Source organism: Aedes albopictus, chromosome 1, assembly GCF_035046485.1.
Source record: "Aedes albopictus strain Foshan chromosome 1, AalbF5, whole genome shotgun sequence".
Lineage (NCBI taxonomy): Eukaryota > Metazoa > Arthropoda > Insecta > Diptera > Culicidae > Aedes > Aedes albopictus.
This window is the reverse complement of record NC_085136.1, coordinates 267062585-267085102: the sequence shown is the minus strand read 5'-3', so window position 1 is coordinate 267085102 and position 22518 is coordinate 267062585. Positions and strand designations below refer to the sequence as shown.

The 22518-nt window shown below is 41.1% G+C and overlaps 1 protein-coding gene across 1 annotated transcript; it reads right to left on the bottom strand.

Moving 5' to 3' along the window:
• Window positions 1–7049: 7049 nt before the first annotated feature.
• On the bottom strand, window positions 7050–12660 carry LOC109407817 (uncharacterized). Its single transcript, XM_062846739.1, has 2 exons — window positions 7968–12660; window positions 7050–7812 (listed from the first exon to the last, which is right to left on the bottom strand). The coding sequence occupies exon 1, from the start codon at window positions 11841–11843 to the stop codon at window positions 10437–10439; it is 1407 nt and encodes a 468-aa protein (XP_062702723.1). The 5' UTR covers window positions 11844–12660; the 3' UTR covers window positions 7050–7812; window positions 7968–10436.
• Between the last annotated feature and the right edge of the window lie 9858 nt (window positions 12661–22518).

The following is a 22518-nucleotide window of genomic DNA, read 5'->3' as shown; positions in this document are numbered from 1 at the left end:
TTCGAGTTGCCTCGGGTCGAGGATGAATCAGCCAGTGTGTTGGAAATAGTGGAACGATTTCCTTCAGTGGTTAATGAGTCCCGAGTTCCGCATTGCGTACCGAATAACAATTGTTGTATTCTCATCGCATCTGGCTAGACAGTTCCCAAGTCCGTTCACGATAGTCATCCAGTTGACTATATTTGGAACAATTAAATAGTCGGTATACTCCTATGATACCTCTTACCGAGTTCAAATTAGAAGAGTCGCATCTTGAGGGATTCCTGTTACTATAATGTAAGTTGTATTAATTTGATTGTAATTTCTACAAATAAACATTGAATATCTTGTAGTTTTGAAGCTGCCGAAATAGTGAGCTGCTGTCAAAGGTTTCATTTCCCCCAAGAAGTTGTGCCCCTGCGGAAATTATTTGATTCAGCTCGAAAAAATCTACGATGCCTACAAATTTTGGGACAACCTGTGGAATCTTGGGACGCAATGCTTATTCATCTCATGGAAAACAAACTCGATGGGACGACACGTAGAGAATGGCAATCATCAGCATCCGGAACGAGCCCACCGCTTTTCAACAAACTGGAGCAGTTCGTCTACGACCGATGCCAGATGATGGATTCCATGCCGACAAAGCGTAAAACATCTACAGTTCCACAGATTATTTTGCATAAGAAAGCTCGATCACAGTTTCATTCTATGGCCGTCAGAACGGTTCAAAACCAAGGATGCATCGCATGTGGAGACGAACACTACATCGGAAAATGTCACCGGTTTGAGCAAAAATCGTTGGAAGATAAAGTTAAGCTGATCAAACTATGCTTTAACTGCTTGAAACCCAATCACAGCGCAGAACAGAGTCGCAACCGTGGATGCCTCAAATGTGAAGGCAAACATCACACCAATCCACCGCACCGGGAGAAGTCGAATGTCCAGTGATCAATCAATTCAAAATCCAGTCAGTTCGAACGCAGTGAGTAGATTTAAAATCCCATTGGAATGTGAATTATCGTAATGAAATTTTGTTAATTTAATTCTGTTTTTTTTTTTTAAATAAAATTTCACAGAGCATCAAGTAAAGTGTAATTTATTCGTCCAGTAAATCACTACTTCCAACAGCGTCCGTCCTACTATATGCAGGTGACGCTGCTCCCATTTCATGTCGCTCGCTGTTAGACACAGGCTCGCAGACTAATTTGGCCTCTTCCGATACATTAAACGATGTGGCATCAGAACAACAAATATCTCGGAAAGAGTTATTGGATTCGGGAACATGCCTCACCGATTGGACCAGAAAGCCTATATTACCGTAATAGCAAAAACTTCAGATTATCAAAAAACGATGCCGGTATTGGTGACGGATATAATTACTTGTCCACTACCGCAACAGGACATTGATATTACTGTTAGGGATTTGTCACAGGTCAATCTTGCCGATCCTGAGTTCTATCTAAGACGCTAGGTAGATTTGTTGCTAGGAGCTGCAGTAATGTTTGACATACTGAGGGATGGGAACACAAGCCTATCCTCTGGTTTCCGACCTTCCGTCTATTCAAAACACTGCTTTTGGATGGCTAGTTGGTGGTGATATCACCCCGTATGAATAAGAATAAAGAGGTAATTTAAACCGAAATTTGAAGAACTCAACATAAAAAGACCTATTTTGATATTTGTTTTTAGGTTACTCGATTCATGAATGGAAACTTAACCAACTTGAACGGACGAGAGTGGACAGACGAGAAGGCTCTTTGTGAGCAACAGTTTGTGGACACCACAGAACGAGATGCAAATGGACGATTCGTGGTTCGGCTACCATTCAAACAGAACCCTATTAGGTGAATCTCGAGTTACAGCGTTGAATCGATTTTTCCAATTGGAAAAAAAGCATAGAGAACCCCAACTTCAAAAGGAATATTCCTTTGTTTATTTGTCTAATCAACAGGCTATGTTTAAGCCCCAATGAGCAATGATGTTACTTAATACTAAGATTTCAAATACAAAAATGACAGTCAAAACTTACATGCTAACAATGGATAGTCAACAAATAGTCAATTAATACAAATTATAATCAAAAATACACAAACAAAAACAAAAAGCAGCATACGGAATAAACACTAAGTAGACCTTGAAAAAAAAAAACAAACTGAATCTCCGACGAAGTACTTGACGAGACACGTTAAAATCAAACAGTGAAGAAACTCTGTTGAAATTACGCTGCAGCCCGTTGACACGCCCGAACATGCTGTAGTTCACTCGGCTCAAAGGCAGCCGCAGCATGTAGTTGCTGCGAAGAGCACGAGGTTGGACATTGATGTCTATTTGACCTAGGAGAGCGGGACATTCGATGCGTCCCTGCAGAATATCTGATATCAGTGAAGCCCTGGCAGTATCCCTACGGGTCGACAGCGGTTCCAAGTGGGTCAGCTGACAGCGGCTTCCATAACTTGGTAAACGTTATGGATTGTTCCAAGGCAAACGTCGAAGAGCGTATCTCAAAATCCGTCGTTGAACAGACTCGATTCTTCCGATCCCATTATTGTAGAACGGGTTCCAAACAACCGAGCAGTACTCTAGTATGGATCGAGATAGGGCACAGTACAATGATTTAAGGCAATAGACATCCGTGACTCTTTAGCAGTTCTGAATATGAATCCCAGTACACTCGAAGCTTTCCCGACAACGTAGTTGATATGCTGTCTGAAGGAGAGCCGTTCGTCCAAAATTACACCAAGGTCCCTAACACGTTCAATTTGGGTACCTGAACAGTATACCTAGGCCGTTTTTTGTTCGAGAACGAGATCGCCGAGCACTTCTCGTTATTATTATTTTTTAAATTACTGATTTAATTTTCTAAAACATTTGCATTTCAACTTCCAGTTTTTTTTTCGTTTTCAATTGATCTTGAATTATGTTGTGACAACCATGGACATAACCGTTCTCAAATATAAAAATTCGTACCCAATGCACTACCGTTTTTTTTTTCTTTTTCTTTTCAACTTACCGTATTGGCCTTGAGCTATACTCGACTCAATACACACATTTATTTGTTGGCCTTGGGCTTCACCCGACGCAACAGTTGAAAACTGCTCGATTCTTCTTATTGTATTGGCCATGAGCTGTACTCGGCGCAATACTTTTGTTGGCCATGGGCTCTACCCGACGCTACGTACTTGGCAATGAGCTAAAACTCTGCGCAAGTAATATTTTATCTTTCTAAACGAACCATTTTGGCAATAAGGGTATCGGGATGCTTCGTTGGCATAGCCCCCTCGTTCGGCCTATCTCAATGTAAACCAAAAACTCAAGCAAACACGCATAACTGGATATCGGAAAAGCTATGCGCCAAACAACTGTAACATTTCGTTTCAATTTTAGCACTTTGGAGCATTAAAATTGAATGAAAATGTCACTTTGTTTAACTTTTGTAGACGCCATGATTCTTCGGCTTAGTGGGTAGTCTATACACATGATCATAAATGGCATGATTCTGGAACATTTCGAATTGACTTTTCAATAACTGAACATTTGATGCGACGGTTAAAGACGCTATTTTGAACTTATGTATTTGTTTTCAACGAATAATAACTATTTTACAAATTGGATGTGGGCCGAATATTGAGGACATTTTTTGCACTATGTACCCAAATCTTGGCCCATCAGTAAAGTGACGTCAAAAACAACGATAAAAAGGTGTCAACAACATTTCTTGCGTAAGAACCAGAAAGAACGAACAGGAAGAATGATTTTGTGTACGGTGACTGTAAAAATATAACACAATAATAGGGTTGCGTTGTTTTCATTACTAGATTAAGAAAGAACTTTAGTTAAAGTGATTTATTTATAGTTTTTTGAAAATTTGGCTCCGAAAATGTAATTTAAAAGTAAGATTGGTAAACAAACAGAGAAAATACTCCAGCAGAAATATTGAAAAAGTAAGATAATAAGTGGTTCTAGTGCATGGAAAGCAATAGGCCAACGTTGTATCCACTAATAGGCCAATTTTTGTACCATAGACCAACGTTGCATACCATCGCATCGAATCTTTTCAGCTTAATTCAGTAAATTCTTGAACATTTACGTAAGTTTACTTCCAATTGGGGAAAAATGCATTGCCTAGAGTGTGTAATAGGGTAAACATAATATTTCTAGTGCTATTAATTCATGAGTTATGGTCAAAATTGTCAAGGCGGCTTGCAAATTAGGTCAAGGAATGGTACACATACCCTATGTTGCATGAACACATCACCTATACTTACTATATTGACCCTCCGTGGCACTCACTTTACGCACACCAGACAAATATTTCAAGCTTGTCACATTTTTTTTTACTTTCCTAATCTTCTGAACGTACATTTCACTACAAATTTCAAACGTGGCAGGATCGCCAATGTGATATTCCATATTTTATACCTAATCGACTTCACTATATCGGTATTCTATAGTACTAAAAAGGTACTATCACTAAGAGCAATACACTGTCGCTCTCCATCCGATTACCGATCTCCTTACTGATTGCCACGTCGCTCTCCCATACTTATATCAGGATGCCACACTTAGGACACGTTGTTTACCACTTCTGAAAACATTTTATTGACTTTAAATAGATGTTTCAACTTAATCACTTTTTTCTCTTTCTTTTCCTTTGCAAAAAAAATCACGAACATCAACAAAACAAAGCACGGAAAAACTAAACTGAATAAATAATTAAAAATGCACAGAAAAATAATATTTCGGAAAAGTGAATATAGATAAGCGGGGGGAGCTGTTGGTGTAACCAGCCACAGGGCGCTGACTCACTGGATCATACCAGCCCCCAGACACAGGGCCATCAGAATAATTAAGTAGTATTCAATTGACTTTTTCCTTCAGTGTACTTTTAGTATTAAACCGACCTATCAATGTAAACACACGAGTCAGAAACAGTTATCCGGTTATTCCGTGTTTTTAATCCGATCCCCACGTAGATTCGAGGTGCCACTCTGCTCAGTCCATTCCCTGGTTCCTACAGGTTATGGTCCCAGAGGTGGATCGGTGAAAAACGGGTCGTTTTTTCGCGGAAAAAGTGTGTTGTCGGTCGTCGCGGTGCTTTGCGGCGGTGGCGTTTTTATTGTTGGCGTGTATTGTTCGTCGGGAAGTGTGTTTTAGTCGAGCGGAATGGCGGATGTGGGAAAGTTTACCCTTGCCAAGCTCAACAATAACAATTATGCGACGTGGAAGTTCGAAATCGAGATGCTTCTGACGAGGGAAGACATCTGGCACGTTATAGAGGATCCAAAACCCGATCCTGAGACGGCTGCTTGCACGGAAAAACGAAAGTACCCAAAAGTGAGTTCATTCCACCCAACTTCGAGGTTGCGTGCGGGAAGCCAATTTTGAGTTGCTGGAGTCGATGTTTAGGTAGGTAGTTTGCATTTAGGCGTATACGGCCAAAGTACCTAAGGTCAAGGTTCTTTTTACTCAACCGTCAGTTAAAATTACTCAACTTTCGGTACTGTGCCACTTACTCAATTTTGGCTTCCCGCATCGAACTCTCAAAGTTGGGTTGTTTTGCTATTCACTCTCTGACAACAATAAAAAGAGCGAATGAAACAGGATGCAAAAAAGAACTCAAAAGTGAGTTTAAAAATACTCAAATTTGGGTTCTCTTGTTTTTCAGTGTGGAAGAAAGATGACAGGAGGGCGCGAGCAACAATTGCTCTGTGTGTTGAACCTAGTCAGTACACACTGATCCAGAATCACGGTTCGGCTCGTGATGTCTGGGCATCGTTACGGGAGTATCACGAGAAGTCAACAGTTACTTCCCAGCTGTCGCTTTTGAGCAGGGTGCTGGATGCCAAGCTCCAGGAGGGCGGAGATGCGGAAAAACATCTGCTCGATATGGATACGCTGTTCGGGCGGTTGCAGAGTGCGGGTTTACCTATGGAAGAGAAGATGAAGGTTGCCGTGGTGCTGCGCAGTATGCCTCAGTCGTATCACCATTTGGCATCGGCGCTGGAAGCACGCCCGGATGCCGACATAACGATGCAGCTCGTCAAAACGAAACTTTTGGATGAATTCCATAAACGGCGAGAGAGGGACGGTAATGGACCGGGTGGCGAGCAGGTGCTTAAGGCACAGTCGAGCAGAACGTGTTTCTTCTGCAGACAGTCTGGCCACTTTAAGGTGATGCGGGGACTCACTTGTTTTTTATACATCGGCTATGTAGTGGTGCAATAACAATCATTGACTGTGTAACTGTGTGTGTGCAGGCAATTATTTTTGTTTTATTTTTTTCTCAAAGCAAACAAAGCTGTCATTTTTTTTCTGTTTTTTTCTAACTCGAAATAGCGTGATAAAATAATTCACCTATCAGGGTTCTCTGCTTTACATATTCATTGATCGCGTACATCGATATATGAGAAAATTATTTCAAATGTTTAATTTTAACGTTTTGCGTACGGCGAATTAGACTTGCTTGACAGTGTTGCGCTTTAACGATGGCTCGCAGCTCGGAAGGTAAATTTGATAATGATTTTCTGTAGCATTTAATAATCATTACGTGCTATGCTTACCGTTGTGGTGTTATGGTGCATTGTACATATTTGATCAACTAATTCGAGGCAGTCAAGTTCAGAGGCAAGAAGACATTAAATGTTAATGTATTGTCGAAATCTTTTAGCTTCACAGAAAACGCTACTGGTCCATTTTCCGGAGTTCGCGATAAGGGAAGCGTTCCCCTTGGTATGTCTGTATAAAAGAATGAACTACAGTCTCCAGTTAGCATAGGGTAAAGCTTTGGACCGCCGATCTACAGACGGCGATTTTGATTCACGTTCGGGTCTTGACTTCTTTAGGCATAGTGTATCACTGTTCTTGTCTCACATTTTCAAAATATCATAGCAATGGCAATTAATAACTACGAAAGTGCTCAAAGAAAACTTAGTTGAATAAAGACAGGCCAAGTTTCATGTGGAACCAAGACACGTGGAGTCACAAAAATAAGAAACATGGACTACAGGATGATTTCCTCACTTGTATCAATTACTGGCCATCCCAGCAAACGTCGTACTGCCCTATGGCAGGATAAGACAACTAGTCAGCCCAAAAGAGATCAATTTGGGGACCAGTAATCTTAGCCTACTACGCCTTTTGACATACCGCTCTATAATAAACTCTTCTGCGAATTCATTTTTATGGGAGCCTCCATTTACAGAAATGGGAGGGGTCCCACACCATGCTAAGAATCTTACCCGGGCCCCAGAAACCGTCACTTACACATTTTCACCCCGATTGGTTCAGTAGTTTCCGAGCCTATGAATATAAGTCAGATAGGCACAACTTCATTTTTAAATGTATTTGTAGATTTGATAAAAAACAAATAAGCATTATACATCAATATTTTTAATATACCAAGACGTTTAGCACATTGTAGAACAAATATATTTTTTCTCGTTTTACTTTTCAGGTCTTATCTACTCTACTTTCGGTTTCACTGCTTAACGGAAATTCGTTTTTCCATCACTTTTTTCAAAAAATATTCTTCAAAAAACGTATTCAATTTGGGTTCAATTTTACCAGAAAATAATGCTTCCTCTCGGTCAACGATTGTAAAGAGATAGTTCGTTACATCCGTACCCAACATAAAAAATAAGAGACATTTTGCACTTAAGCAGATATGCATTGCCGCTTGAATTTCGAGGTTCGTGTTTCGATCCAAGATGAGTTTTCCGTCTTTCAACTTGCAACCTAGAACGCCTCTTGCAGTTGATGCTTGCTGTTTGATATTTCCTGTTGAATCTTTTTTCTTAATTAACAGTATCGTATCTCCATCTGTAGAGACAGCTGAAATGTAAACGAGGATAGTTTAGCCTAAATAAATTAGTAAGTATATATTACTACTAGTAGGTTCTACTATGAGATGTATCATGACCTAAGATACTGACATGAGTAACATAAAAAAAAAGAAATGTGATACTGAATAATATAAAGTTCATTACCATCAGGAACGCAGCAAAGGAATTGATGACAGGAATCGACGAACATTTGACCTTCTTTAAAATCCAAAGATTGTTCTTCCTTCAGAACGCGTAACACCAATCCCACCACAGCACGATTTGACTTTAAGAAATTCCATGTGTGGGTTGTTTGAACTAATGTTTCACACTTTTTCCATTTAGTGCTATCCCGAGCGTTAATAAGTTCAGGAATAAATCGTTATAAAATGCGTCCTTTTGCCATCTCCTCCATCTCCGTGATTGTCAGGTTGTTGGTAAGTTTTTGCTTCGTAACATCCGTCATCTGTATTGAAAGAAACCGTAAATCGCGTTAGACTCGCAAATCACGTTTATATATGTATATATAACCTTATACTTAAGGCGCATGAACACTACATCAACAACTGACTGCTCAAGTGCTGCATTTTCTGCTGCCTCTACAGCTTCCTCGCCATAATCAGTTTCTTTTTCTTTTTGGATATGTTTTGACCGTCGCTTTGAATTTGGATTGGCTTGAGATTTTCTGCTCCTTGCCAATGATTGGATTTTGGACCAAAAAAATGTTCGATGTTTTTTTGGTCCAAAATCCTGGTGCCTCGCCCGTAAACATCTCCATATATGTATCGTGCCATTTATAGCCTTCATTACACATCAACGCAGTAATGTGTACTCGTCTCCGGTAGGACCCTCGGCTCATTGTATCAATTCTCTTTCCAACATTGTATTTACAGAGCCGGCAAAACAAATTTTCTGCCCTAAAAAAAGGTTAATAGTATTTGTTGACTTACCTTTCGAGGCAAAAGTAGCAAACAATTAAAGCGAATCATATGTTTATGCATATCAAAATATGTGATTATGTAGTAGACGCGATAACCGATTCCACCATGTATTATTGAAAAGCGAATAAATGAGGCAGACTTCCGTTGGCTGGGTAAGTTTCAAGTCAGTCAGTCAGTTAGGTTTAATTCGGCCGTTGTGGTAGCATATTTGAAATTGATCGAAGAACATCTGGACTATGAACAATTTTTTGAGGCACTACAGTAAGGGAATGTCCATAAATTACGTCTCGCATTGAGGGACATTCAGCAATGCAGGACGACTCATACAAAAATGTCAAAGGGCATACATCATACATCATACAAAAAGTGTGTCATAAGGCCGCACGGGACGACGTGTAAGTTTTCCTATCCTCCCTCTCTTTCTAACAATTTGCCTCACGATTTTGAAGATGCAAATATTAGAGTGGGTCATCGTTTATATGGAAAAGTGAAAAATTCAATGGTATCCCATCAGATCAAAGCTTTTTTGATACCATTTCAGGACCCAAATAAGTGTGCAAAATTTGGGCACGATCACTTATGTCTACGTTTTGCGCATCGCGATTGAAGTTTGTATGGGGTTTTACATGGGAAAACACACTTTTTTGCATTTCTCTCATAACAAGCTCGAATTTTTCTAAAACCGAGTAACCGTTAAAGTGAAAACATAGCCTAAGGTGTCCTGAAAAACTTTGTCGAAGACCGCGAAGTGATCTGATGCTTATGAAAAAAGTTATAGCGTTGGCATTGCTTGGTGAAACATCATGATTTTGTTGCTATTGTTATTCCTTTACATGTTAAAACATAAACACATGCATCGGATCGCTTTGCGGTCTTCAACAAAGTTCTTCAGAACATCCTAGGCTATCAATTTACAGTATCGGTTAAAAAGTTTCAGACAAACTTTTTCAACTTATGGCTAAAATGCAAAAAAGTATGTTTTCCCATACAAAATCCCATACAAATTTCAATTGCAATGCGCAAAGTGTAGACGCAACCGATCGTGCTCAAATTTTGCACAGATACTCAAGACCCGAAACGGAACCAAAAAAGCTTTGATCTAAGAAAACGCTTCCGATGACCCACACTAGCAAATATCCATATGTACTGCACTGACGTAGCTGAAACTTTAGTCGATTTTGCACTTCAAGTGAGCAAATGAACGATCAAATTTCTAGTCAATATAATATGAAGTAGAGTTAAGATTTGCATCTTGATTTGCATCTTACTAACAACAGAGCAATGGCGGCCATAAATGGTCAATTTTTGCGTGGCTTAATTTGTGGACGTTCCCTAACAGAAAATGTTCTTCATTCAGTGGGAGTAGTGTAGATGTCCAAACACTTAACTTGAGTGCTTTCAATAGCCGAAATTTGTGGCGAAGGTCTTATGGATTCAAACATACACTACAATTTACACATTGATACCTACAAGTTACTTGTTTTGTTCTCGCACAGGAACTCTGCCTTAGACGCTAATTTTTCCATGATAACCAATATCTTGTCCCAAACCTGGTAATGTGAGCTGGGCGATGGATTTTCACGAAAATTGTTCTAGGTGTTACGTCTGTTTGTCTGTGTTCAAACTTTATTCAGATTTGTACAAAGTTGCATAGTCTACTCCTAGTTTATTTTTTAATTTCTAAGTTGTATTTTCAAAAGCCATTCCTTGAGACAAACATAAAAAATGAATGTACAGATATATGCATCATACTGAACGTGTACCTGCGAGATGCTGATGGGTTGATTGGGATGGATTCTTTGGCATCAGTCCCCACGAAACATTCCGAGCGACGGTTTGCCGCGGGAAATTGAAGTTCATCGAATGTGGCATAAATCTGCATCATCTTTCCTTCTGTCGATTCGGTTTTGTGTTCTAGTGAAACGGGTGTCCTAACTTTAGGTACTTGTATCTCTCGTTGCGGGGCTATTGTAGCGTTTTTGATACACGCTGTGCAGTAACAGTCCAGGACCAACGGGGTGACCCCTCCGGGTGGTAGTCCTGGGATTGAAATGATTGTTGTCTTCGATCGAGTCAAATTGCTGCCAAGCCGTTTGTTATTACGATGAATATCACGATTTTCAAGCTGGCCGTCTAAAATAAGAATTGGACTAATTTGAAAACCAATATACTTGAGTATTATAACAACTATTTTACCATTCCGCTTACTGGAGACTTCAGAGTGTACTAAACTGATCGGACTTTCAAGCAACTCGTCGCTAGGAAACCGCACTATGGGCGCTGGTGATACTGGGTTGTCAATTTCGCCACTTGCATACTCTGGACTCATTCTGATAGCACTGCGACTCAAATCACCTAACTGAGCACTATTCATGATTCTCGAGCCCGCCGCTGACAAATCTAGTTCAGGAATGTCTTCTATCTTATCGTCGTTGTTACGGAACATCGGTGAAGGTGGTGTAGTATCTGCGAACATTTGGCCCACGCAAGATGATTCACACCTGTCGTGTGTTGTTGGGAATTCCGGTAGTTGTTCCTCGTCGCAATAGCGGATCGGTGGTTCCGGTGTGCAATGTATGGCGGCTGCTAATTCGAATCCGTGTGCGTTGGTTTCCCACGGAAAAATATCATTTTCGGAAATAGTGGGGAAAATCGATTCTAACGCATTTTCCAGTAACGGGATCTCTGGCAGCGCTAGGTCCTCGATGTCCATTATGTAAGATTCTGCCAGACTGTGTTCATTTACAGTCAGTTCACAACTCTCTTCGACTTCCGTGGGGCGCTGAATGTATGGCAGGGTGACATCTTCCGTGCTATCCGATGCAAACCGACCGAATGCGAATTCACAACGGCAGTCTAAAAATGCATACGAGAATACAATACTAGTTGATACTAGTTTATAATGCATTGATAACTCACCTTCAATTGAATCTTCCGGTTGAACGATTTCCAACAGCTCTGTCTCTCTGTCGTGGCCCGTAGAAATTGAACCAGAACGAAGTTGATCTGGTTCTGTATTCGCTTCGCTGTTTCTTGGTCGAGTTTTCCTAGAAAACCAGGACAAAACGGCAGCTTTCCTCTTCCGGGATGGTCTCGGCATGATGAAAATATTGCTTCTGTTTGTTTTTGTTGACACTTTTTGCGGCCGGAGTAAACATCAGACAGGGTTGCCAATTGGTCAAATTACATGGAGTTGCCACACAAAAAGTAGTTTTTTTCTCTTCAGTTTTGAAAATTAAAAATATTTTCAGCATAGGATAGTTTAAAATGAATAGTCTGAATACATTTAAAGGCTAAGCAATTAATTATAATGAATGTTTTTAACATTTTATTCAGCATTGTCTTCAGATAATCTGGCATCTCTGTCAATGATGATCAATGACTGTTTATGTTTTGGTGAACACATACGAAACCAGATTGCGTGTGTACAATATCGAAAACAAAATTAATTTCTGATTCGGTGTTCGGACTTTTGGCAAGCAAATCGTCAGAATTAGTGCGAAAAATGTTGTCACAACCCATTTAATTCAAAGATTAGGTAAATATAGAGAAGTGATAAAATTTACACAATCGTCCACAGTGAAATTTAGGTAAAAAAGTGATAACAAAATGTTTGACTGAAAGTGGAGTGCAAGATGGTGTGAAGAAGAATAAAAAGAAGCAGTGAACGGTCGTCGGTCTTCTAGGATGCAGAAGTTGCTAATTATGCATATAAATTGTAAAAAGTTATGTGTTATGAGCTCTCCGTAATCTTCGCATCAATCGATCAAAATTCTGCAATCGTGTGTAAGGTAAATATCCGTTATTTTATTAGATTTATTTTTGAATCGTTGAAACGTGTATGTGTTGGTGTAAAAATATCAATGATTACGAAGGAAGCCATTTTTCATTGACACCCCAAAAAGCCTTAAAAAGGATTGCCGGACGTGGCAGGCAGTGAAGGCATCGCATGAAGAAGCAGGATCTTCCAGAGGCGGCAAGGAAGAAGATGAAGAAAAGGAAGAACAATCAGTGCCGGAAAGTGATGAAGAATTTCTCGGATTTTCGGATGAAGAAGAGCCTGATGGCGAAGAAAGTGGCGAAGAAGTGAGTGTTAGAAGATCGAAGCGAAGTACCGCGGGTGTTTTGCCAAAGAAACTGGACAATTTTGTGGTGGGCGTGGCAAAATTAGAGGAGCGTGATCCAAAGAACTACAAAGAAGCAGTAGCAAGTGTTAACAAGGACGAATGGCAAAAGGCTATGGACAGTGAATACGAATCGCTACTTTCGAACGATACTTGGAAGCTCGTTCCTCTGCCCAAGGGGCGCCACGCAATCGGGTCGAAGTGGGTTTTTAAACAGAAAAAAGACTCAAACGGACAAACAGTGAGGTTCAAAGCGCGACTGGTTGCACAGGGTTACGCGCAGCGGTACGGCGAAGACTTCGACGAAGTGCACGCACCAGTGGCATTGCAGCAAACGTTCAGAGTGTTGTTGACGGTGGCGGGCCATAAGAAGCTTCAAGTGCGGCATGTAGATGTGAAGAACGCTTATTTGAACGGAGTGCTACACGAACAGATTTTTATGCGCCAACCGCCAGGCTATTCGGTGTCCGGTAAGGAGGAGCTCGTCTGTAAACTGAATCGCAGCCTCTACGGACTCAAGCAAGCCGCAAGAGTGTGGAATGCGACTATCAAGGAGGTGCTCATCGGTCTTGGATTTAGGCAGTCGGAAGCGGATGCCTGTCTCTTCAGTAAGAAGCTAGCAAACGGTGAGTGGATTTATATTTTGATCTATGTGGACGACATGGTCCTGGTGTGCCGGGACGAACGTCAAATCGAAGAAGTCGAGACTGCGCTGCGGAAGAATTTTGAGATTTCCTCGTTAGGGGAGATAAAGCAGTTTCTCGGCATTAAAGTGACGAAAGATGCCAACGGAATGTTTATGCTGTGCCAGAGAAGTATGATTCGAGAAGTAGCGGATCGATTTGGATTAGCGGACGCAAAACCATCCAAGTATCCAGTGGATCCTGGCTATTTCCGCCTGGATGGCGGGGAAAAACTTCCGGATAATACACAGTACCACAAGTTAGTCGGTGCCCTACTCTACATCTCTACTAATACAAGACCGGACATATCAGCGGCGGTTTCCGTTTTGAGCCGAAAAACGAACTGTCCAACGCAGCTGGACTGGCTGGAGCTAAAGCGTACGGTGCGGTATTTGATTGGTACTCAGGACTACCAGCTGAAACTATTCAGCGATCGAACGAAGGACTTGGAAGTAGTCGGCTACAGCGATGCCGATTGGGCCGGCGACACCACCGATCGGAAGTCTACCAGTGGTTTCGTATTCCAGATCGGAGAAGCGAGTGTGAGTTGGGCTAGCCGGAAGCAAGCGTGTGTCGCAACATCGACTATGGAAGCCGAGTACATCGCGCTATCCGAGGCAGCTCAGGAAGCAACCTGGCTCCGAAGGTTGTTGGGAGAGTTAGGTCACGTTCAACACCAACCGACCATTCTGAATGAGGATAACCGAGGTTGCATTGACTTCGTGTCACTGGAGCGACAGAACAGACGAAGCAAACACATCGATACCAAGGTTCATCATGCCCGGGATCTCTGTAACCGTGATATCATTCAGCTACATTACTGCCCTACTGACAGAATGATTGCGGACGTGTTTACCAAACCTTTGGGCGCAACCAAGATGCAGTGTTTTGTGGAGAAGCTGGGTCTACGCCCGGAACGGAAGTCGGACGCGAAACTCCAGTGATCAGCGAGGAGGAGTGTTGGTGTAACTAGCCACAGGGCGCTGACTCACTGGATCATACCAGCCCCCAGACACAGGGCCATCAGAATAATTAAGTAGTATTCAATTGACTTTTTCCTTCTGTGACGGCGAACAACCCTAGCCTATGCCGAACATCCCTGTTGTATATTTGCGTTAGACCTGCCTGTCAATTTGACACCTCGACAGGTCGATGTCTGACAACCGACTCTGAATCAAAACAGAACAGAAGTGGATGAAATTTAATGATTTGTGAAAAATTGTATGAATTTGCTATAATATCGTAGTTTGTTTGATCTTTAGTGCGTGAATCGATAATTTGTTGAATGCTGACGGATACCTATTCTCGGCGAAAAGAGTAAAATTTATTGAACTAAAACAGAAAACACTTATAATTGCCTATTAAAATTTACAGTCTCTCTACACGCGCACAGGATTGATTATTCCTATCAAATAAACTAGTTAAAACTTACAAAATAAATAAAATATCTAATACAGGACTGAAAACTTGGAGTAAGTAGCTGAAAAAGTAAAACTGTTAGATAAAATCATTACAAACTAGTCATGCATCATTCTCTTATAGCCTACAGTTGATTACTTAACCTAGAATTGATTTGCTACGAGAGGAATCTCCAAGAAGTAAGGTGAAACTGAAGATTTGTAAGTAGATTGTTAAATATGAAGCTTTTCAATGTAATTTGACATCTAAATATATTTTAGTTAAAGTTGCCCTGATACTGCAACACTGTGGTCCCGCTTCTAAAAAAATCAGTTCGAACATCCTTTAAAAATCTTCAGTTTCACCTTACTTCTTGGAGATTCCTCTCGTAGCAAATCAATTCTAGGTTAAGTAATCAACTGTAGGCAAATCCACGTCTTTGTGGACGCTAGCGAGTCTGCATTTTGTAGCGCGGTTTATTTTCGAGTGGAAACAGCCTTTGGAGCGGATGTGGCGCTGGTATCGGCCAAATCGAAAGTGGTACCTTTGAAAATGCTGTCTATTCCTCGTTTGGAGCTCCAGGCTGCCGTCCTGGGCACACGACTGCTGAACAGTGTCATTGCCATGCACGATCTGCAAGTAACTAAACGAGTGCTTTGGACGGATTCTCGTACTGTACTGGCATGGATAAATTCCGATCAACGTAAATACCATCAGTTCGTAGGGTTCCGTGTTGCAGAGATACTGTCTACAACTGAACCAGCAGAATGGCGGTGGATTTCAAGTAAAGCTAATGTAGCCGACATAGCAACGAAGTGGGGAACTGGACCGGATATCGACCAAAGCAGCGTATGGTTCCAAGGTCCGGAATTTCTTCGTCAACCAGAGGATACGTGGCCAAAACAGCAACAAGGATCAGTCTCTACTACGGAAGAAATCAGATCATGTAACATCCATGTAACCAAACCCGAAATGATTGTAGATGTAACTCGTTTCAGTCGGTGGGAAAGGCTGCATCGTACAGTAGGATATATTCATCGTTTCTACGACAACCTCAAACGGAAAAGAGAAGGTGTTGCGTTAGAGTTTGGCCCCCTTACTCAACATGAATTGGCAACGTCAGAACGAAGTCTGTGGAAGCTGGCACAACAAGAACACTACGCTGTGGAAATGGAACAACTCGACAAGAAGCAGTGTGCAGCAATAACAAAGAAAAGTAGCATCTATAACAGTGGTGCTCATCCTGCGGCCCGCGGGCCGCATGCGGCCCTCCAAGCCTTGAGATGCGGCCCGCGGAGTACTTTTCAACGTACAGAAATTTTTGAACGATTTTATGGAATAACTCGTTCAGTTCTTAAGAAATCGAATAAAAAAGTTTATCTGATCAATTTTTCCAGCATTAAACACAAATGAAATGTTAAAAATACAAAAAGAACAATCCGTTCCGGTAAGATTCGAACTCACGACTCCAAAATATTCCGGCGTCGTATAGCTAAGCCACAAAACCAGTCACGAAAAAAATAGTTCTGGTGCCACGGTGCCACTATAGCTGAAATATCTCAAACAACTTTAGAAGAAATTCCTGGAGCAACAAAATATATTCTGAAAACTTCAAACTAGATTTCAGAATCAATTGCAGCACCGCCTGAGGAAAATCTGAACATTAATCTTGAAGCAACTTTAAAAGATAATTGTTTAAGAAACTATCAGAAATAATTGTAAAGAATCTCAATCAGAAAAAATCCGGAGCATCTTTAGGATAAATTTCAATAGCATTATAGGAGCATTCCTGGAGACACTTTGGGAAATATTTATGAAACATTCTGGTTTATGTTGAAGTTCATAGAAAACTTCAAGATATTTTTAAAAGACTTTAATAAAAATCTTTAGCTGCAACTCTAGAAGAGACTTTTGGAAATACTTTACTAAAATCTTCGAAAGACCCAGGAAAATTTCTAGAGAAGCTTCGGGAAATATCCGGAAGCTATTCTAGAAGAAATACTTGGAAAAGATTCAATAAATCGTGAAGTAACTTAAAGAGCAATTCCAAAGGTAAATCCAAGAAAAGTTCTTGGAGGCGTTCGAAGGGAATTCTAGAAATACTAAAAGAAACTCCAGGAAATTTTCTGAATAAGCAATTTCAAGATAAGCTGTTAAAGAAATTGCTTGAAAATCTTCTGGACCAACTCCAGAATAAAGTGCGAAAGAAGATTCAGCATTTTCGGAGCGATTCAGAAGAAATTCATATAAAAGTTGCATGGGAAATTTCTGAAGTGCTTCAAGGCAATCTAGAGGCGGCTCCTAATTGTTTGTTTAAATTTCAATTTGAAACTCAAACATTTTTCTAAAGCAAGCCTATGAATCTAAATTGTGTTTTGTTTTTCTAAAAATACGAAAAAAAAAACTGAAAGTTCTGCTAAACATATTGTAGAACCACAGTTATTAGTCAATTTTTGTCACTTAACGAAAAATAAAAACTACATGAAGCAAGTTTGACCCTTATACTAGTTCTGAACGGTTTAGATTTTCAATAAATGTGTTGTAAAATAATTATTTTTGTTTTTTTTTGTTCATCGATATTCTATGCGGCCCGCCGATCGATCCCGAACTGTAAATTTGGCCCGCGGAATCCTTCAGCCCGAGCACCACTGATCTATAAGCTCTCTCCGTTTATGGACAAGTTCGGTGTTCTCCGCATGCGAGGTCGGCTCGAGCTATCTGCATACGTACCATTTGAGGCTAAGTATCCAGTGATACTTCCAGACAAATCTGCCATCACGTTCTTGCTGGCAGATTGGTTTCACTGTCGCTACCAACATGGAAACCGTGAAACAATAGTTAACGAAATGCGACAACGTTACCAAATTCCGAAGATGCGAGCGTTAGTTGCAAAAGCAGCCAAGAATTGTATGCGATGCCGTATACAAAAAGCGGTTCCTGAGGCACCAAGGATGGCTCCATTGCCTAAAGTACGCATTACCCCATTTGTTCGGCCGTTTACCTTTGTTGGCCTAGATTACTTTGGACCGGTAATAGTGAAACAGGGTCGAAGCAATGTTAAAAGGTGGATTGCACTATTTACATGCCTCAGCATTCGAGCAGTGCACATGGAAGTTGTTCACTCCCTCTCAACGGAATCTTGTGTCCTAGCAATTCGTAGATTCGTTACACGTCGTGGAGCACCGGTTGAGATATATAGTGATAACGGGACGAATTTTCACGGAGCCAACAACAAACTAAAAAAGGAGATCGCCGAGCGCAACCGGACTCTAGCCTCAATTTTCACTAATGCTAACACGAAATGGTCCTTTAATCCACCCGGCGCTCCTCACATGGGGGGAGCGTGGGAACGAATGGTTAGATCGGTGAAGGTAGCTATAGGAACATTGGCCGAAGCGACTAGAAAACCGGACGATGAAACGTTGGAGACAGTAATTATTGAAGCCGAAGGAATTGTAAACTCTAGGCCATTAACCTACATTCCGGTGGAATCAGCTGATCAAGAGTCCTTAACTCCAAACCACTTTTTATTGGGGAGTTCTAGTGGAGTAAAGCAACTTCCGGTGCTATCAACAGAATACCGAACGACCTTGAGAAGCAGCTGGAAGTTGGCGCAGCATTTGGCCGATGGATTTTGGAGACGATGGCTCAGAGAATATTTACCAGTCATATCAAGGCGATCCAAGTGGTTTGACAACGTGAGGGATTTTGCGGTTGGAGATCTGGTGCTTGTGGTGAACGGAGAAATGAGAAACCAATGGATAAGGGGACGTGTGGAGAAGGTGATTCCAGGTGCCGATGGTAAGATTCGACAAGCATTCGTACGAACAACTGGAGGAGTTCATGGTCGTCCAGCAGTGAAGTTGGCGTTGCTCGACGTCGTTGAAAGCGGTGAACAAGCTCTAGATCACCATAGGCGTTCACGGGAGGGGGTATGTGACGGCGAACAACCCTAGCCTATGCCGGACATCCCTGTTGTATATTTGCGTTAGACCTGCCTGTCAATTTGACACCTCGACAGGTCGATGTCTGACAACCGACTCTGAATCAAAACAGAACAAAAGTGGATGAAATTTAATGATTTGTGAAAAATTGTATGAATTTGCTATAATATCGTAGTTTGTTTGATCTTTAGTGCGTGAATCGATAATTTGTTGAATGCTGACGGATACCTATTCTCGGCGAAAAGAGTAAAATTTATTGAACTAAAACAGAAAACACTTATAATTGCCTATTAAAATTTACAGTCTCTCTACACGCGCACAGGATTGATTATTCCTATCAAATAAACTAGTTAAAACTTACAAAATAAATAAAATATCTAATACAGGACTGAAAACTTGGAGTAAGTAGCTGAAAAAGTAAAACTGTTAGATAAAATCATTACAAACTAGTCATGCATCATTCTCTTATAGCCTACAGTTGATTACTTAACCTAGAATTGATTTGCTACGAGAGGAATCTCCAAGAAGTAAGGTGAAACTGAAGATTTGTAAGTAGATTGTTAAATATGAAGCTTTTCAATGTAATTTGACATCTAAATATATTTTAGTTAAAGTTGCCCTGATACTGCAACACTGTGGTCCCGCTTCTGAAAAAATCAGTTCGAACACCTTCAGTGTACATTTAGTATTAAACCGACCTATCAATGTAAACACACGAGTCAGAAACAGTTATCCGGTTATTCCGTGTTTTTAATCCGATTCCCACGTAGATTCGAGGTGCCACTCTGCTCAGTCTATTCCCTGGTTCCTACAGGAGCAACACTGGTTTTGTCAAGCCAAAAAAACCCACAAAAAGTCGCAAAGCCGAAAAAAAGACCAAAAAAGTCGCTAAAAAAACTTTTGCGGGTTTTACCGGTTTTTTCGTCTTTTTTCGGCTTTTTTGGGGTTTTTTGGTTTGGTAAAACTGGTGTCGCTCCCCCTGGAGATAAGTGGCATTTTAACATACAAACACCAGCGTGAATTTTTCCTCACGCAAAAATGCAAGCTAATTCAAAGGCTATTCAAATTTCATATGCAAATATAACCCAATCAGATTGTGTTAAACAGGTAACTAATGATAAAACTAACGTCCGGCGTAAGAGTGCAAATGTTTTCCTCACAGTTTCACAACTACATCTACAAAAAAGCACGCATACATTTGAACGTGATTACCACTATGGTTCAAACGTAAGAAAAACAGTATAATATACTGGTACATAAAGATCGGATGTAAATGTTTAGTAGCTGATACACTGTATGGTACAGGAATGGTTTTCACCAAACACCCTATGGTTAGTTTTAATCCGGGATATGACGAAGTAAAGTTTTTACCCTACGTCGAACGCCAGTCAATCTATGGATGGGCGGCATAATGTCCCCGTTTCATTATATTATATCGGACGCAATATAGTTGCAGTTTAGCTGTGGTTTAGCGTACAGATGCCCAATGGTTCGTTCGCTCCTGGTACCTCTTTTGCGTCCATGATGATAACGAGTTGACCATGCGAGTCTACGTCATCATCGCCGCATGCCGGCGGATCGCTCAACGCCAAAGCAAATAGAAACCACGCAAAAACGGCTACGCTCAAAAATGTGTTCGGCCTGCACATTTTTAGTAAACATCCATGCCGCACATGACTGTGTTCGAAACACACATTTTTTTTTTAAATTGCTCGTACGCTTATATGAGCATATATTTTGCAATAATTTCGACATGGCAACCTCACTGGGTTTATAAACCACCTTCAAATACCGAAAAATATTGATATTTTGCAAAAATGTGAGCGTGCGAGCAATTTAAAAAAATGTGTGTTTCCAACACAGTCCCTGTGCGGCATGGGCGCTACTCAAAAATGAGAGCTTTTATTTTAGAGAGACGATTTTCTAAAGCTATTATCACACAATGCTATCACACTGTCTCTAAACGGTCGGCTGTTCGAGTCCGTATGAAGTTGATCATCAATATTAACTTCTTTTCTCGATCAGCCTAGATAGCTGTGTAGTGTCGGTAGCGATTGTCTCAATTGGCTAAGAATAACACTACGGACCGCCTGTTCCGGTGGTAAGAATCCACCAACAGGTGACCCCTAATTCATGGTGTGATGCGGCTTTATGCTTACCGTGCCTAGGAATGAATGGCTAGGGGGGTCTAATAAAAACCTAACCGCTAACGGAGCCTGTGGAGTACCAGGGCGCCCTCCACAGTATGTAGCCCTTACTGCGCTAACCGGAGCAATGGTGCAGTGGACCTTGTGTTTCTCCGAGACAATCAGCTGCCCTTCTTTAGTCTCACTTGAGGCTAAATAAGGGCGGGATTATGAAGATGTTGTTAATTAGTTTAAATTTTCACCTATATGGTTTCACATTATGCGATTTACACAGTGTATTCTGTGTATCCTCGCCTTTGGCGTTTTCCAATCGATACCGATTTGGTTTTATTGTTGCTGTTCTTTGTTGTGCTGCTGTTGCGAAGAGTTTAATCTTACCTAGTTTGGGTAGTGGCTACGGTTAGGATAGCTCAGATCAATCTTCAGCATAAAAGAACAGCAACGATCAATCTTTGCAGACTTATGCAAAATGGTACAGCCCAAGTGGCCTTGGTACAAGAACCTTACTTTCGTAAGGGAAATTTCTATCTAGGAAACCTTGTGAACCCGGTGTTTGCCACTTTCAGTAAACATGAAATGGCAAACTCGCGTGTCATGCCTCGAGCCTGTGTGCTTGTCAACAACGCAATAGTTGCTACACTCATCTCTGAACTAACCACCAGAGATGTATGTGCTATCACAATTGATGTATCTGTTGGAAACCTCAACAGGAAATACGTCTATTGTTCGGTTTATTTACCACATGATGAACCATCCCCTACGGATGCTTTCAAACAAGTCATCGCATACTGCACTTCAAAAGGCCTTCCGCTAATTGTTGGCAGTGATGCTAATGCTCACCATATCATCTGGGGCAGCTCAGACATTAACTTGAGAGGCTCCAGTTTGATGGAGTACTTAAGTAGTACAGATCTTGCATTACTTAACATAGGCAACCGCCCAACCTTCATGGTATTTGCTAGAGAGGAAGTGTTAGATATAACGCTTTGCTCTAGCAGAATTAGTCACGAGCTGACCAATTGGCATGTGTCAGATGAAGAATCTTTATCTGACCATCGCTATATCTTTTTTGAACATTTAAATGTTACTTCGCAAACATTGCGTTTCAGGAATCCTCGGTCAACAAACTGGGATCTTTATACTGATTTGGTTGCAGCCAAATTTCATGGATATTCACCATCCATTGACACTCCAAGTGATTTAGATGATGCCGTTGATACTACAACGACCTTCATCATGGAAGCTTTTGAAGAAGCATGCCCTCTACGGTCTGTGAAGATCACAAGAGGAACCCCTTGGTGGAACTCTGATCTGGCGAAACTCAGGAAACAATGTAGAAAGAGTTGGAACAGACGACGTTCGGCTGGTTCGGAGGCTTTCAGGTCGGCTCGCAAGGCCTACAGGAAAGCTCTCCGGTCTGCTGAACGATCCGGCTGGAAAAACCTTTGTACAAATGTTTCCAGCTTGAGTGAAGTCAGT

Coding starts and splice junctions, on each gene's coding strand:
- LOC109407817 (XM_062846739.1), bottom strand. CDS start 11,843: ATGCCGAGACCATCCCGGAAGAGGAAAGCTGCCGTTTTGTCCTGGTTT.